We start from the raw sequence: 12,596 nt of genomic DNA, 5'->3' as shown, positions 1-12,596 counted from the left end.
TGCAAATAAAAGAATATACACCAAACATATAAGAGTGGTTTCCTATGGTGGGGGGAAAAGGGAGGAATGGGGATAAAAGGGAATAAATAAATACAAAGGAGAAAAAGGCCCTGCATGGACCAATTCAATGTACAATGAACTGAGAAAACTCAATAAAAATTTAAATAATAAATGAACTGGGAAAACAGAACTGCTTGCAGGTATTCCATCTGAGAAGCACAGGAGGCTAATTCAGCCTGTCCAAGGTAAGCCACTCTGCATGAATCACAGTTGGTCATCTTCACCAGGCTCAAGGATGGATGAGTGTGTGTTTCTCTTTGCCAAACTTCCTTATTTATCCAATGGAATTTCATGCCCATTGCCCAAGCCCTTCTCTCACATGTACCAGGGTGATCCCTCCAAAGCAAAACATCAGATCCTACCATCTCCTTACTTGACACTGCTATGGCTTGACATACAAGCTCTTTGTCACTGTACATTTGCTTCTTTGTACAAGCTGGTCCTATGTCCAGAGCGCCCTCTGCACTTCTCAGTATGAAGAACAAAAGATGCAGTTTAGTCATCAGCTCCCACAAAGTCCTCGATGAAATCTCCCTGCCTCCTTCTCTACTTCACAAACCTCTGTGGAGGATGCCCATACCACATCCTTCTGAGTCCTCAGCACTGTGGCACTGTAATTGCCTGTTCACACATCTGTCTTCCCCCTTAGACTGTGAGCTTCTCAGGCCTGGAATCCAGTTTCTCTTGTGCTTCCTCACTGCTCAATGCCCAGCCCAGGGCCAGGTCAACAGTGGGTGCTCGGTGAGCATTTGCTGATTAAACGGGGCATCTATTTCCTAACCCTTGGGCTAGGGGGCCTGAGCTCAAATCTGCATGGGTGGGCAGGAAGAGAAGTGAGTGAAATATTAAAAGCCCCCAAGGACATGCATTGGGCTTTTGTACCCAGTTTTCAGCATCTTGAAACAGGAGTACCTCTTCTGGGGCAAGGGAGAAGGGAAGTTTATGCAAATCACAGAAAGGTCTCTTTTGCCTGACACAAAATTGGACAGCCTCCACTGACTCCAACTTCTGTACCCCCCACCTCTACCCATTCTCCACCCAACACACCACTCCTCTGCTTAAAAACCAATAAATTCCCAGTGTACTTAGAATAAAAGCAACCCTCCTTTTTTATGGTCTACAAGGCTCTATGTGAGTGAACTCCTAACCAACTCTCCAACCTCATCTCTTACCACTTTCCCCCTCACTCACCATACTCCAACCACACTAGCTTTCTTTCTCATCCTTGACTACATCGACTTTAGACTTTATTTCTGCCTCAGGGCCTTTGCACTAGCTGTTCCCTCTGCCTGGAACACTTTTCCAGATCTTCCCACGGCTGTCTACTTATTAAGGTTTCAATGCAAACTTAGTCTCTTCAGAGAATCTCTCCTAGACCACTCTGTCCTACCCCCACACCAGTCACTACCATATCGCCCTGTTCCTTTTCTTCACTTCACATCTCTATTTGAAGTTTCGATCTTTTGTTATTAACCAAAACTGGAGAGAAGAAAAAGCTCACCATTTTCCCTGGAGAGCAGCCCCTACTGGGAGTTTCATCTGTTTAACGCAAATAACTGTCAAACTCCTACTCATTCTTCAAAAGATCCTGCTCGAATGCCCTGCCTGGCCCCTCGTCCGCACCGAGTTACCTCTGACCCAGCCGGGTCGCACTATGATGGGAAGTCTGAGTTCGGGCGACTCTCTGGCAGAGGCGGCTCTTCGAGGGTCCGTTGAGTTTGTGGGACTCCAGCTCCTGGCCCGGGGCCGACGACTGCGCAAAAAAAACAATCCAAGAGCGGACTGGTGCCGAGGCTTAGTCCGGGTGCTTGGGGAAAACTCGGAGCCTGGGAGCCCGGCGAGCCCACCTCCGCTGCCCCGAAGCGCCCCGCCGTCCTCACCATTCCTCCTGACCTGGAAGCCCACAGCTCCCACCTGTTCCCGCAGCCCCGGCTCTGGCTTCCGGCGCCGCTGTCATCGGAACCGGAAGCCGCAGTTGTCGCTCCGCGGGTCCGCACCCGCCCACTCGCGGCTTCGCGGAGGTATGGTTGTCCCGCAGCCCGCGACTTCCCCTAGGCGCCGAGCCTCACCCTCCCACGCGCCCAAAGTGGAGTCACCCGCAGGAGCGGGCGGTGGCGCGAAGCCGCACCTCCAGCCGTGGGACGCCAAGCCGGGGCTTCCCCGGCGCTGGAAGCTGCTCGCCGCTCCGCAACCCTCCTCGTCTGGGGGAAGGAATCGGACCCGTGAGCTCGGTGCGTGCGCAGCGGACGGGCCCGCTTCCCTTCCGAGTGGAGGAGCCTGGCCCTTCCGCCCCGCACACCGACCACGCCGAGCTTTCAGAAGCCTTAAACCAGAAATGACTATGCCAACCCCGCTTCCCGCCCTGTGCCCTCATTCAAAGTAAAGAAACGAACGGCACAGCGTATGGAAGGACCTGACAGTGAGGCTCTCCCGTGATAGCTCCTTGATGCTCTTTTTGAAACATCAAATGTTTGAAAGAAAAGTCATTTTATTTTCCGCCCCTAAGCCAGTACTTAGACTGCTAGGGGGACCAGCGCCTGCCCCGCCGCCCTCCATTGGTTGCCCTCTTTGACGGGTGCGGTGAGATTCAGTTGCACAACTGCCCTAAAGAGGAAGGGTGAGGGCTTAGGAAGGAGAAGAGGAGACCATGATCCCAAACCTAGGCCAGGGCTGAATTCATGCTCCTCCCAGGCCCCCCTGCTCTGGAGGAGAGAAGCAGAGGAGCACCCCTCTCCTCCACAGGCCTTAGAGACTTGAACCAATCACCCCAAGAGAGAAGGCTGGGCCTCTGTTTTCCTGACTTCCTGCTCCGCATTCGGGCCAGCCTCTTTTCAGGGCATCATCCCCTTCAAAGCTCCGAGCCTCCTCCCCACCCCACCGCCAAACACCTTTGCACAATCTTGTTTTCTGTATAGCACTTGCACAACCCAGGCTTTGATTTCTTTAAAAAGCATTTGGCTTGAAATTGTCTCTGTGTTTATTTGTTTATTCTGTCTTCCAGTCCTCTAACACATGCTCCCTTAGGGATAAAAGCTCCATTGAGGCCAGGACTTTGTACTCAGCACTGCTGTATCCCCAGCATTACGTGCTTGGAACACCTTAGATGCTCAGACAGACACTCTGAGGTGTCCAATATCCTCCAGTGGCTCCAGAACCTTATTCAATTCGCAGGGAAGGGTGCAGTCCAGAGACCCCACCTGGAGCCCGCAAGGCATCGGAGCATCTGGAGAGGCCTGTCTGTGCACCGTGAGCCTGGGTGGTCTTGGCCCACGTGGGGGCGGAGAGTTCAGTGAGCCCTGCCTGAGGCTACCGGCCAAGGTCTAGGCCGCCTCCCAGCGAGCAGGACCGCACAGGCTTTTGGAACGCCGCAGGCTTCCGCACTTCCTCTGGGGGAGTCCTGACCTGCCCCCAGCTGGGTGTGAGCAAAGCCTGACTTCTGCGACTTTGAATGTCGGGCTGACACCTCAGGCAGTTTCACCTTTGTCTGTCATTGTTTTCCCTGGTATGTGGCTCTCCTTAAATCTCGGTTCTGTCACTTTTCAGTGTGCACTAAATTTTACTACAGTTTATTTTGTCAGTCTTTCCTCATTGGGATTGTGTGTTTTTAATTTTTGTTTTCATTGGGGGAGGGGGGCTGCTTCAGAGCAGAAATACTTAGCTATTCTCCACAAACTCAGTAAGTCTGTTTAACCTTTTGCTAGTTTCCTAGAATTTGATTTTAAAAATTTAATTCCTCAGTATTTGTCCATTTTATTTTGCAGGGGACGGCACAAAGTATGACTTATTTTTTCCCACATTTTTGTCCAGTTATTGAAACACCTCTTATTAAACAGTCCTGCCTTACCCTCTCGTTTTGAAGCTGTTCATCGTCCTTTTAGAATTTTCTACAGTATAGAATCCATTCCTGGCTCTTCATTCTTCTCTTTGAAATGTAGTTTTATTTTTCTATCAGTGTCATATTGTTTTACTCATTATTTTGCAATATGTTCTAATATGTGGTGGGATTAAACAAGGTTTACAAAAAGAGGGAATTTGAGGGGGATGATCGAATTATTCTTAATTGTGATTGTACGGTTGGTTATACAACTCCCTGTATTTGTCAAAGCTCTAAAAATTGAACCCTAAAAAAGGGTGAACTTTTTTGTATGTAAATTATACCTTCAAACATGGAGAGAATGGGTGTACAAAGAACACACTAGATAAATCTAAAAGAAAAAAAGTTTCTTGACAGAGATGACAAGCCCTAGAATGCTCTCCTGAAAATACAGCTTTCCTTCTCTCAGAGAGAATCCTAGAAGCCCAGGCTAGGAAAAGATGGAGCCTCCCCTGAGAGCTGATAGGTGGGGGCAGCAGCAGGTGAAGCCACTGTCTGCCTTAGGCAGAACCTGGGATCATAGGGGCTCACTCAGCTCATGGAGCTCAAGTTGCCTGCTCAGGCCCTGTCTCTTCCTTCCACCCTCCTTGTGGTTCCATAAGTCTCCAGAAGCAGCTACATCATTTCCAGGCCTCAGAGTAAAATGAAAATGCACAGCCCCTTCCTAAATATCATTAGGAATTTCAAGATGGTGACAGCAGAACATTGCACCAAGTGTTGGGCCCTTCTGAGCCTAGGGCTCTATGTGACTGCACAAGTCCAAAACACATAGCTAGTCCTGGTTCTGGCCCTTCCCCATGGCTGCCTGAGGGACCTACCCACAGTCGCAGGAAGGGAAGTCCTCCCATGTCAGTTTACCATGCTGTCCAGGATGGCTTGCACCCTCTCACTCACTTCCAGACAGGACCCTCTCTCAGACCTGCCTTCACTCCCATGTCTTAGTCCAGGCCCATCTTGAATGCCCTCATTCCATGCTGCTCCTGAGGAAACCACCCCCAACTCCCTGCCCCAGAGCTGCTTACTCCTGTTAAAGAAAAATATTATTCATGACACTTGTAAAGAGTGGTAAGGAAGACTTTATTCAAGGCAGGCTACTGCAATGGGGACAGAGTGGGCTCAACTCCACACACAAGGAAAAGTCCAATTTATAGCCAAGCAGCAGGGTGGGGGGCAGTGGATGAAAAAATCACTGAGAAAACTTCAGCGGGGAGGGAGGATTCTGGCTAAGTAGACCTCACAGGATTCTCACTGAAGGCAGGCTAGTGATCAGACATCACCTGGGGGATGGTGATGGATGAGGAATCAGATTAAATACAGTGGGGGAATCCAAGATGGAGGATGGGGGATTCTGACCAAACGAACAGCAGGATTCTTGTGAGAACTGAACTGTACAAGAAAAGACACCTTCCAAGTCCGGGCCTAGTCAAGAGAGCTCAGAAGAGCCTATCAAAATTTGGCCAAGCTTTGTCACCCCCATCCCATCACTTGATGGGTAAGTAAGCCAGCTCTTCTCTGAACTCCCAGTGCCTCACCTCCAGTGACCTATTTCACTTGCACATTCTCTTTTCTAAATCCAATACAGAGGGCTAAGCCTCCACCCACTAGAGTGGTGGGTTATCCGATCTGAATTGTGACTGTAGGACCTGTACCCTCTTCGGAGAAAAAAGCCTGCTGGTAAGTATAGCCTAGACCCCAATCTTGGAAAAAGTCACTCTCATGCAGAGGCTTCCTCTGCCTTCTCCAGGCTCTGCTGACCATGTTTACACCCTCTAGATTCTCCTGTCCTTCGTCTCCTGACTGGCCTGCTCACTACGTGGACATGTGTGTTGTCTCCCTCCCCCACCCACAGGGAAGGGATGAGGGCAGAGGCCATGGCTACCTCGCTTTCCTCACCTGGGAACCACACCAGGCCCTGGGGGAGGCAACACATTACTGTACCTGGCTCCTAAGCCTCGACAGACAGGTGAACATTCAGCTGACCCCCAGCTCAAACCCGTGCCAGCTGCAGTAGGGGAGGTCTGGTCTCTCTCAATTCCACAAATTCCCTCATTGCCTTCTAGGGTTAGAGGGGAGCAGCTCTGGGGTTGAAAACAACTCCACTTGGGCAAGGCCCACAGCCCAGTGGAGACAAAAGCAAAGGGACATTTATACAGCATGGACATTTATAAAGAGCTGGTGGAGAGGCATATGGGGGCTGTGGGCACAGGGAAGGGCCTACCTCTGTGAGTTCAGGGAACGCTTCCCAGAGAGGCAAGCCTTGAGCACAGTGAAGGCCAAGGGTTGGGGGGTCAGAAAGGGCACCACTATCAGTGACTCAAGGGGATAGACTGTCAAAGGCTTCGTGTGATAAGCCCAAGGCCCCTGGGAGCAGTTGGAAGGCATAACACTATCTCAGCTGAGCACAGAAGGGAGCTGGTGGTGGGGGCGGGGCAGGGGCGGGGGCTTGCCTCGGTTCTGGAGAGAATGGGTTGCCTAGGCCTAGTCTGCTGGGGGAGGAGGACTGAGGGCAGCTGAGACGGCCTGACAGGGAGGGAAGGTCTGAAACAGGAGCCCCTACAGCACCTGTAATCCTGCTAGCTGAACACCAAGCCAGCTTGGGGACCAGGAACTGGTTTGCCCAGCAGGGATGAGGTAACAGCATCTGGTTCCCTCTGAGAGGCCCCAACGACTCTCTGGAGCCACGCCCCCACCCCCACCCCCCGCCGCATCTGGGCTGGGCCTTGGTTTCTGGCACAGCTGCCAAGTTTTGGTACCACCCACCCAGTCCCTGTCGGTTGTACTGGCTGGCCCAGCTCTCTAATTGTTGGGTGAGGAGCTATTCTGCAGAGCTGGTACACGGAAAAGTGTACACTGCGGGGCACATGGGCACCCAGCCTGACCAGCTCCAGGACTAGGGGAAGGAGTGGCCCAGGCTTCAAGCCAGCACCCAGCCCCCTAGAGGGCCTCTGGCTTAGAGACCTTGGTTTGGAGGGGTCTGTGAAATGGACACTTAAGGCCTGTGGGGAACAGGACTGTCTAACCTTTCTCTCCTCAGGCAGAGGACTCAGGTTAAGGAGTGGGCCTAGATGGGTCTCAGCTAAACTTAAGGGTCTGTCCTGGCCACAGGCTCCACCCAAGCCTGGCAAGCACTAAAGTGGCTGGAGCTGGGGGGGAATAAATGGGCAGAGGGAGCGACAGGAAGCAGCTCTCCTGGCCTCCAACCCAGGAGCTGCAAACACACCCCCCCCCAAACACACCCACCACCCACAGCACATCTACACACACCTGCTACTCACAGGGCCAGACACACCGTCCCTTTGGCAGTCAAATCACACCCCTCTCTGCCCTGAAAAGGTGGGGCACACCAGAGCACAACCCACAGCCCCAGCCATACCCTGGCACAAGACCCACCTTCTGGGGCCAGGGGGGCTGCCAGGTGTGGTCAGGAGGCCGGGGCCATGGCCACAGGGAGCACACTGGGAATCTCTGCTTAGAATCTCAAGGATACACCTGCCCCACCAGGGCAGCACTGAGAGCACAGGCCTGTGTGCTGCCTCCCCTGGGCCAGGAAGCACATCTGTTTCAACCTTGAGTCCCCATACCCCGACCACCCGACAGTGCCTGGCAGCAGTCACAATGAATCATCCCTAAGGACGCCGAGCTTTACCACAGGGCTGGAGAGACGCCACCTGCACAGCCAGACTGGATCTGTGCTCCAGGCCAGCCACCCAGGAGCGAGCAAAAGCCCAGAAGGGAAACCAGATGTCTGAGGCAGGGGTGGGAGGTAAGGGGCTGCTTCCCAAGGTAATTTTTCAGAATACAAATTAGCTCAAAGTCTCACCCCTGCTTAAAAATACCCATGGCCCTCCATGTCTACTGGTAATGTCCACATTCCTTGCCTGTGGCCAACCCAAAGACCCACAAGCTTTGTCTGCCCCATTTCCTGCACCTTCACAGGGCCTCCATTTTTATGGCACTATAGCCAGATAGTAAGATGGGAGGTGGGTTCTGGGAGGGGCAGGACCCTACCAGAGCCTTCAGAAGCTCCAGTGAGCTGGCTTAGACCAACCCTAAACCCAGCAGGAGCCTGGGCACCAGGGTTCAGACTTCCCACCGAGAATGTTTCATGCTCTACCCTACCCATGCCTTGGGTGACTTGCCCTTTTGTTTTTCTGGGTTCCCTAACATTGTTCCATCTGAAAATCCCACTGGTGCTGAAGAACCGAATTTCAGCCCACACAGCAGCTCTGCAACCATGTGGTGCTGGGGCAAGGTTCTTCCACTCACCAGCACGCGTGCCCAGCAGCTGCACACACAGGCACAGAGCACAGCCTCCCATGGATCACAACCAAGGGAGGCACTACAGCCCAGGTCCACAGCCCCAACCTCGATCATCCTCAATCCTCTGACTCAAGCCAGGGATAGGCCTGCCGTTATCACCCAGGGCCTCCTCGTAGAAAACATGGTTTTATTCTGGGCGAGGCCAATGTTCCCATCCCAGCCTCCCTGTCTCAGCCTCCATCTCTGTCTCTTGTGCCTGCCCGTCTGCATCTTGGGCTCCTCATCTCCCAGCCTCCTTTCCCGGGCCACATCTACTCCAGGAGCAAGGATGGGCCCTGCCAGGGTGCTCCTCAGCCAGGAGGGCCTGGCCCTGGCTCCCGCTGTCGGCCCTCTACGCAGCCCACAGCCCCACTGGATCCCTCCTCTTGCCGGCCTCCCCATCCCTGGTTGGCCTCAGCAGATTCTGCACCAGACCACTGTCAGGAAGGAGCTGCCATTCAGGGCAGACTTGCCCAAGCCATCTTGACAGTGCTGCTGCTGTCAACTCCTTCATTGGCCTCAGATCTTGGAGGACTCAAGCCGAGGACTCCAGGGCGCCAGGGGCTCCCGCAGCGCCTGCAGCTCTTGTTCCAGTGCTTGGTTGCGGCGGTACATGTCCATGTAGCCCCCCTGGATCTCCCGCTGGTAGCGCAGCACCCGCTCCTTCTCCTCCTGCCACGTCCGCCGCTCCTGCTCGAAGCGCAGCGCCTGCTCCTGTCCCCGGAGCCGCTCCTGCAGCAGCTCTGCCCGCAGCTGCTTGGCGCCATCTCCAGCCTCACTGCTTCCAGCCTCCCCCAGGAGCCCCCTGCTCTTGCAGTCATCAGTCTCACAGCTGCCTGGGGCTTCCTCCCGAGGGGCCTGCTCCTGCAGGCTCTGCACGGCCTCACGCAGCCGGGCCAGCTCTGCGTCCTGGGCCTGGGCTTGGGCTCGGCTGCCCCGAAGTTGGGTCTTCAGGTTGAAGATCTCAGCCAGCTTCTGCGCCAGCTCAGCCTGGGCCTCCCGCAGCTGCTGCTTCAGGAGGCTGATCTCCGCTGTCTTCTGGCACACCTGAAAGAGGGCAAAGGATGGGCAAGAGCCAAGCAAAGCCAGGGAGAGGAGTCCGGCTGGGGGACGGGAAGAGGATGGGATTATAGCAATAGGGACAGGAAAGTTCCTGAGAGCCTGGCCTCTCACCTCCCATCGGGCTTCCTCCTCTGGTCGCGTCGTGGGGTCGGCCTCTGGGGGCCGAGGCTCAGGGGCCAGGCCCTGCTGTGCCTGCAGCTCCTTGCGCAGGCGCCGCTGCTCTTGCTGAGCCATAAACAGCTGTAGCTGGAGGTTGCGCTCACTGCGTTCGGCCTTGTGGGCCACCTCGTGCAGCCGCTCCATATACAGGCGCTTTAGCTCGGACAGCCACAGCCGCTGGCGCTCCTCCAGCACCTGCCAAAGGGAAGAGGTGCCTGGTGGGGCTGGCGCATCCATAAGCGCTCTGATGCTATAGCCAACATCCTGTGCCCCAACACCATAGGGTGCAGGGCCAAATGCCCTGGCCACACATGTGCCCTACCCTGGGATGCCCTCCAGCGGTGAAGTTTCCCCAACATACAGCCCTCCCAGGGAATCTCTCTTACACGACCCCAGCAAGGACCCCCAGTGACCTGACATCCCACCACGTGAGCTGGGCGGAGAGCAGCCAAATCATCTACTTTCTTACCCTTATTGTCCAATGCCAAGGGAGAGAAGAGGGCCCCAGGACAGAAGCTTCTCTCACCTGTGTGAAGGGATTGGCACCATCCTCATCGCTGAGGCCTCTCTTGAGATCCTCACAGGTGTCAGGCAGCATGGCCACCACCTCCTCGGCAGTGGGGCAGAACTCATAGGGGGGTGGTGGCTCAGGCAGGCAGCTCAGCATGGACAGTGGCCCAGCCTCCTTGGGGCTCCGCGAGGCCCGGTCCAGGGAGCCCCCGAGATGGTTGATGTGGCCCAGGGAGGAGCTGAAGGGGCCAGGGCCAGGGCCAGGACTGCGGCCAAAGCTGCCCCCACTGGAAGAGTCAGACAGGCTGGGCTCGGGTTCAGGGCCACCCTCGTCCAGGCTGAGGGCATGCAGCAGCTGGGCACGGGCCTGTGCCTGGCTGGCCCGGGGCCCCGGACTCAAGGGAGGGTGGCAGGCTAGTGTGTGCAGACTGCCATTGCTGCGCCACAGCTTCTGGCCCTTGTGGGCCGCCAGGCTCTGCATGGACAGGAAGCCTTTCCCGGTGCCTGCCACAGGCTTGAACACAGATGGGCGAATGCGGCACTGCCAGGAAGAGAGAGCAGGTGTGAGGCCCCAGGCTGACTGCGCTACCATCCGATGCTCTCACAGCCCCTGGGGATCCTCTTTCAGACATGGGGCACATGCCACCGAGAGGCAGACCAAGCCTCTAGCTAGCCCATAGCAGAACTTTCAAGTCCCAGCCCTGTCCCAGCATCAGGGTCTCCAGGGAGGCCCCAAGTTCCCCATCCCCACCCTCCCACATGAAGGAGGGGTGTGGGCAGAGGCACACCTTGTCAAAACGACCCCGCTCAGGCAGCGAAGTCTTGCTGAAGTCACTGGCCCGAGGATGTTCCTGGTAGTAGAGGGTGGCATAGTCGGCGGGCTCGTTCCGAGCAACCCGCTTGGTGGTCTTGCCATCCTTCTTGGGGAGGTGCAGGTAGCTGAGGATCTCGCGCTGGCCCAAGCCCTTCCGGAGGAGCCCATCAGGCTGGCGGGAGGCCCGGGACCCTGCGAGTGCTGCCCGTAGCTCCTCAGGGGAGAAGTCCTGCCGTTCCAACAGGCTGCCCACGCTGCCCATGGCAATGCCAGCAGGGTCTGGGACTGTGGCCATGAAGTTTCAACAGGGCACAGGCAGCTGCTTCTGGGGATCAGGATGCTCCATCAGGGGTGGGTGGGCACTTGCAGCCGACCTTCCCTGATGCCCTAAACCCAGATGCTTGTTCTGTGCTGGCTCTCTACCCAGCTCGGGAAAGGCAGATATGGGTCTGGAGAGACTCCAGGACAGGATTTCTAGGCTGGCAAGAAAAAGGGGTACAGGCCCCAAAGCCACCTTCCCGGTGCCCCAGCTCTAGCTACGGGCCAGTGTGTGACTGGGGGGCATGAGGGAAGGCCCTGAAGCAGCAAGACAGGGCACCTCCCAGGATGGGGCCAGCTGAGGATGCAGCCAGCTGAGGATGCAGGCTCCATCTGACCACCTTGCTCACTCTCCTGCTAGGCTCCCCATCCAATCTGGGAGGTGGACAGAGGACACAAGGAACCAGCCAGCAGCCTCAGACTCTCCATGCCTCCTTCCTCCCTTGGGATGCGGGATTCAGTTCAGCTCTCCTGCAGAGAGTCAGCTCCCCAAGGGAAGCACCTGGAGGGTGGGGTTACAAGGAGGAGGGATACAAACAGGAAGGGCCCCAGGGGAGGAAGGATGGTGGAAACAATGGCCACAGTTTCCGGAACAGGTGTTGGTAGGAGGCAGAGGGAAGGGGCAGCCAGAGCCCCTGCCACCCGCTATACACACTGCTACTCTAGAGCTCACCACCAGGAAAGGGGCACCCTAAATCCTGGCCCAGCATGGAGCCAGTCAGTGTGCGGGGCCTGGCTTCCTCATCCAGACAATGGCCATGACAACTCTTATCAGGAATGTTAGGAGAATGGGATAACAGGACAAAGCACCCAGTCCAGGGCCCAGCCGACAGCCAGGATCAATGCAGGCTGGCCAAACCTGAGCTTAGGTGGTCAGACACACAATGATGTTGACGGGAGGCCGAGGGGCCAGGCTATCTCCCACCTGTGCTGAGATCACACAGTGGATAGCGAGGCCCCGCTGGATGCCCTGTGTTATGCCCAGTTTGGCACACAGCAGGTGCTCAGAAAAGAACTGCCGGATGAACCAATGCCACCTTCTCTGACTCCCACCCAACTGCTCCAATTCTCGGGCAGACACCCAACAGGCACACTGTAGCTATGTGTCCCCCACCACCCATCCAGTATGCTTCCGGGACACCCACCCCCACCCCAAACAATGGTCTTTAGGAGGTTCCATCTTCCTCAACCATTTCCAGGTTTTGTTTGTGGAAGACAAAGCTCTCCAGGAGTAAAAGGGAGGGAGGGTACAGCCTTGCCCCAAAACCCTGTGGCCTTCAACCTTAACCCTGGCAAAAGCAACCTTCTCAACCCTTTCCTCCCTGCCCCCAGCTCGCTCAAACCCTCTGGAGGTGTCACAGGCCACGCAGGGTCAGGGGACTCATTAAGTAAGGAATCACAGGCGATACAGCGACACAGTCCTATACAGGGGATCTCGGAGTCCTGTGATACACTCCAGTTTTTTAGTTAAGGGCACTGGAGCTCTGAAAGGTGGTTTGC

At 55.6% G+C, this 12,596-nt stretch overlaps 1 protein-coding gene across 1 annotated transcript; it reads right to left on the bottom strand.

The window, feature by feature from the left end:
• Positions 1–8,360: 8,360 nt before the first annotated feature.
• N4BP3 (NEDD4 binding protein 3) lies at positions 8,361–12,204 on the bottom strand. Its single transcript, XM_039880129.1, has 4 exons — positions 10,753–12,204; positions 9,981–10,505; positions 9,407–9,649; positions 8,361–9,280 (listed from the first exon to the last, which is right to left on the bottom strand). The coding sequence occupies exons 1-4, from the start codon at positions 11,071–11,073 to the stop codon at positions 8,753–8,755; spliced, it is 1,617 nt and encodes a 538-aa protein (XP_039736063.1). The 5' UTR covers positions 11,074–12,204; the 3' UTR covers positions 8,361–8,752.
• Between the last annotated feature and the right edge of the window lie 392 nt (positions 12,205–12,596).

This window comes from Pteropus medius, unplaced genomic scaffold, assembly GCF_902729225.1.
Source record: "Pteropus medius unplaced genomic scaffold, Ma_sr-lr_union100, whole genome shotgun sequence".
Taxonomy (NCBI): domain Eukaryota; kingdom Metazoa; phylum Chordata; class Mammalia; order Chiroptera; family Pteropodidae; genus Pteropus; species Pteropus medius.
Note: the sequence above shows the minus strand (reverse complement) of the source record. Positions and strands in the feature narration are given on the sequence as shown.